This window comes from Musa acuminata, chromosome BXJ2-10 (assembly GCF_036884655.1).
Source record: "Musa acuminata AAA Group cultivar baxijiao chromosome BXJ2-10, Cavendish_Baxijiao_AAA, whole genome shotgun sequence".
Taxonomy (NCBI): domain Eukaryota; kingdom Viridiplantae; phylum Streptophyta; class Magnoliopsida; order Zingiberales; family Musaceae; genus Musa; species Musa acuminata.
The window spans coordinates 6188271-6191722 of NC_088347.1; the positions used below are offsets into that span (position 1 = coordinate 6188271).

The 3452-nt window shown below is 46.2% G+C and overlaps 1 protein-coding gene across 1 annotated transcript; it reads right to left on the bottom strand.

The window, feature by feature from the left end:
* Positions 1 to 1242: 1242 nt before the first annotated feature.
* LOC135624243 (RING-H2 finger protein ATL46-like) lies at positions 1243 to 2972 on the bottom strand. The gene has a single exon (XM_065127660.1). It carries the CDS (start codon positions 2707 to 2709, stop codon positions 1552 to 1554), a length of 1158 nt encoding a protein of 385 aa, XP_064983732.1. The 5' UTR covers positions 2710 to 2972; the 3' UTR covers positions 1243 to 1551.
* Positions 2973 to 3452: the final 480 nt, after the last annotated feature.

Below are 3452 nucleotides of genomic sequence, written 5' to 3' on the forward strand. Positions count from 1 at the left end.
TTTTGCCAGGGCTACTCAAGTTTGCTATGTATGTCCCAGCTCTACTTTCCATGGGGAAGAATCGTTCAGTCACCAAGAAACCCATCCATGACTTTTCTCCTTATTCCATGGTAAAGAAAGCTAAAGATTCTTTTAAGAAAGCATTAGGGTGACAGAGTGTGAAGGAGATCATTCAGACGTAAAAAGTTGGCTCCTCAGACTGCTAGCTATAACATAGCAAAAAGGGACAAAAGAAATCAAATTCATGCAGCACAGAGAGCAACAATCACTCTCAGTCCCATGTAGCTTTCTAGAGTGTAAAATGCACCAAGTGGTCCAACAGTTGGTGTGTTCAAACTCTTACCTCCTGTGAGTCTTATATTACCAGAATCATGTTGGCTGGTCCTCCAATTTGCTTTTGTCAGTCGTTTACCTCTACTTTCTGTATGCTGCTGGAGTATGTACACTCACTATAGACTGTGTGGTCTTGACTAGAGATGCTGATGCAAAAGGGAGGGAGGGGGGGTTTCAATTTGAACCATTGAGCTTCTGCAACTTTTTGTATCTTAGCATGACAAACATGTCTCCTATTTCTTGATTTATATAGAAATATTTAACCCTTTAAATAGTGGTTTGTACTTTTTTTTGTCTCCCCCTTATGACATCTTCGACAAGAACAAACGTAAAAGTAATTTTGCCAAATAACACTTCGAATGCTAATTCCACCTCCAACATTCGATACGCTATTTCAATCTAACATATAGGCTCTCCAAAATATAATATAATTGTGAGTATTTCTTCTGTACATCTAACTCACGTCGTCCGTCTGGAGTCGTCGATGATATCATCCGTGCAAAATTGCTTTCAGAATACTCCCGTCTGCCTTCGACAAACAGGTGAGAGACAGCTTAATTCCGGAGAGGGGAACTGCCACAGTGACTGCTAAGCTTTCATGGATTTACCAGTTATGGATGCGGAGCGACAACACGGGGGGGACAAAAGTTTCCAGCCAACACGAGGTACATGACGGAGATCGAATTGCTCCCAGTGATGCAACTGACCTGATTATTCTAATGATCAGATTTCGAAACTTTTGTGATGGCTACGAAGACGATGATAAAAGATAGAAGATAAAAGTTAGAAGTTATATTCCTCGTAGAGTTGAGCAAATCTTATTTATACATATATAATATCATGAGAGAAAATTTTCTCATACAGTTGAGCAAATCTTATTTGCTATCAAAGTTGTGATCCGAAGCAAATAGATAAGGAGAAGATGCACGAATGTCTAAACCGATCGTTTGTGAATCCAACACCACAACAAACACAAAAACAATAAATCCCTCGAGTGCTGAAAATTATCAGATCCCACCCGCTTTCTTCTTCTATTCATTGACCAGATACAAAAAAATTTGTGCGATTGTACCAATTACTTTTGTTCTTCACCGGAGAAGACCTCAAGGAACATATGCTACCACCGGAAGCAAAGCAAGTAGAGTCTCGTGAACCGAACGAGAGAGCTACTGGTAAACCAAGAGCAACATTCGTCACGTTCCTGACAATTTTCATGTATCAATCACCGGCTGCCATCGCCTTCCACGGCAAGTTGGCATCAAAAGCTGTAACATCTGAAGAAATTGGGGCCTTCCCCTTCTTGTTAGACCACAGCCAGATTTTTGACACCGAGAAGCTCTCGCGCCTGCCGCCGATACTCAATCTCTTCCCTTCCACGGACTCATTACCTGTACAGTTGCCTCTCGCATCCCTTCCTCTGACTCCTCTTGCATCGCCATTCCTGGTAGCAGAACAGCTCTTGAAAGCCACTTGCAGATTGGCATCAGCAACCACATACTGATAGGAGCCCATGGAGAAGCACCTCCTCGCATCCAGATTGCTACTGCTGGTCTCCCCTTCCTCTCTTCTCACGTTGCAAACGGTGATACCACTGTCCTCATTGCCATGACCCTCACCACCACCGACATCGTTGTCGGTGACCAAGTTCTTGAACTTGCCAAGCCTCACAGGGAACACCTTTTTGTCCGTGACGATGTCGTCCCCTTGGGCGGCCGCCCGCTCGCCCGGGATTTCCCGCTCCTCCCTCAAGTACCCCAAGTCGAACACCGGGCTGTCGGCCATCAGGCCCGGCAGGAAGAGCGAGCCCCGGCAGAGCGGGCAGGTGGAATTGGAGAGCAGCCAGGTGTCGATGCATGCGAGGTGGAAGGCGTGGCCGCAGACGGGCAGCAGCCGGAGCTCGTCCGTCCCGTCGAACTCGCACAGGCAGACGGCGCAATCGAAGGGTTCCTTGGAGCCGACGATGTCCCTGTAGAGGAAGACAGGCAGCGCATCGATGAGGGCCTGGTCGAGGCCGCAGTCGTGGAGGTGGAAAAGCTGCTGCAGCTGGCGCTGCAGCACGTCCGAGCCCGGCAGGTCGGCCGCTGCGGCGGCGGCGCGGGAGGACGGGGCAGCGTGGCGCTTCCTGATGACGAACCTGAGGATGAGGTGGAGGAGGCCGGAGACGAAGAAGATGACTGCCAGAATGACAATGACGAAGAGCACGGCAGGGCTTATCCTGCTGCTTGATGGAGAAGAAGAAGAAGACCGGGTAGGGACGGAGTCCCTCTGAAGCTTGTTGAGGCATGGAGAAGGGTGGTGAGGGGAGACACCACTTCCATGACTGATCTGAGGGAGAAGGCAAGGAGCTCTGAGGGACAAGCAGTCAGTGGCAACCATCTCCTACCTTAATGGGAGACCAAACACAAGTCACCTGAGGAGCCACCTTCTCTTCGGGTCCAACAACAAAAAGGAGAGCAAGCTCCGAGGTCACAGACCACACAAGAATGCAGTACGCAAGGGGACAAAACACAGAGGCAGAGGAAGCAATTAGATACAGTGGTGAGTGGTGGTAAGGGAAGGTGGTGGTGGCGGATGTTGTCAGGTTGGTGTTGTTAGCGGCAGCTTCTCTTGAGAGAGGTCGTTGGTTGGATATGGAAAGAGAAGACAGTGAATCCTTCGATTTCTTTTTTTTTTTTTTTTCTCTTGAGCTTATTCAGAGTTACAAACAAAAAAAGATAGCTAAATGTTTTTCGAGCTTGAAGTAGCAGAAGTGAGAAAGTTAACATTGCCTTCAGATGATAGAAGTATTGATAGAGACAAAAATGGGTGACGTACGTGTAGGTGTAGCAAGCAAGTCGGTGCGATAGGTGAATAGGTGCGACAGACAACCGAGCAGGTTGAAAAGAAGAGCGAAAGAGGAAATCGATTGGCATAAGAAGTTTATGTAAAATTAATAATTTAAAAGATAATAAAATTATATTTTTATCCATTCTATTTGTGTTTTTTTTGCATGTGACAACAAGTATAATTTTTTTTGTTGATGAAGTTAATGACGTATGGAGAATTAGAGTTAAATGTTTCACTTTTGTAAATGTAGGCACTCTAATCCTATTTTTTAAAATATAGAGATCAAGATGCTA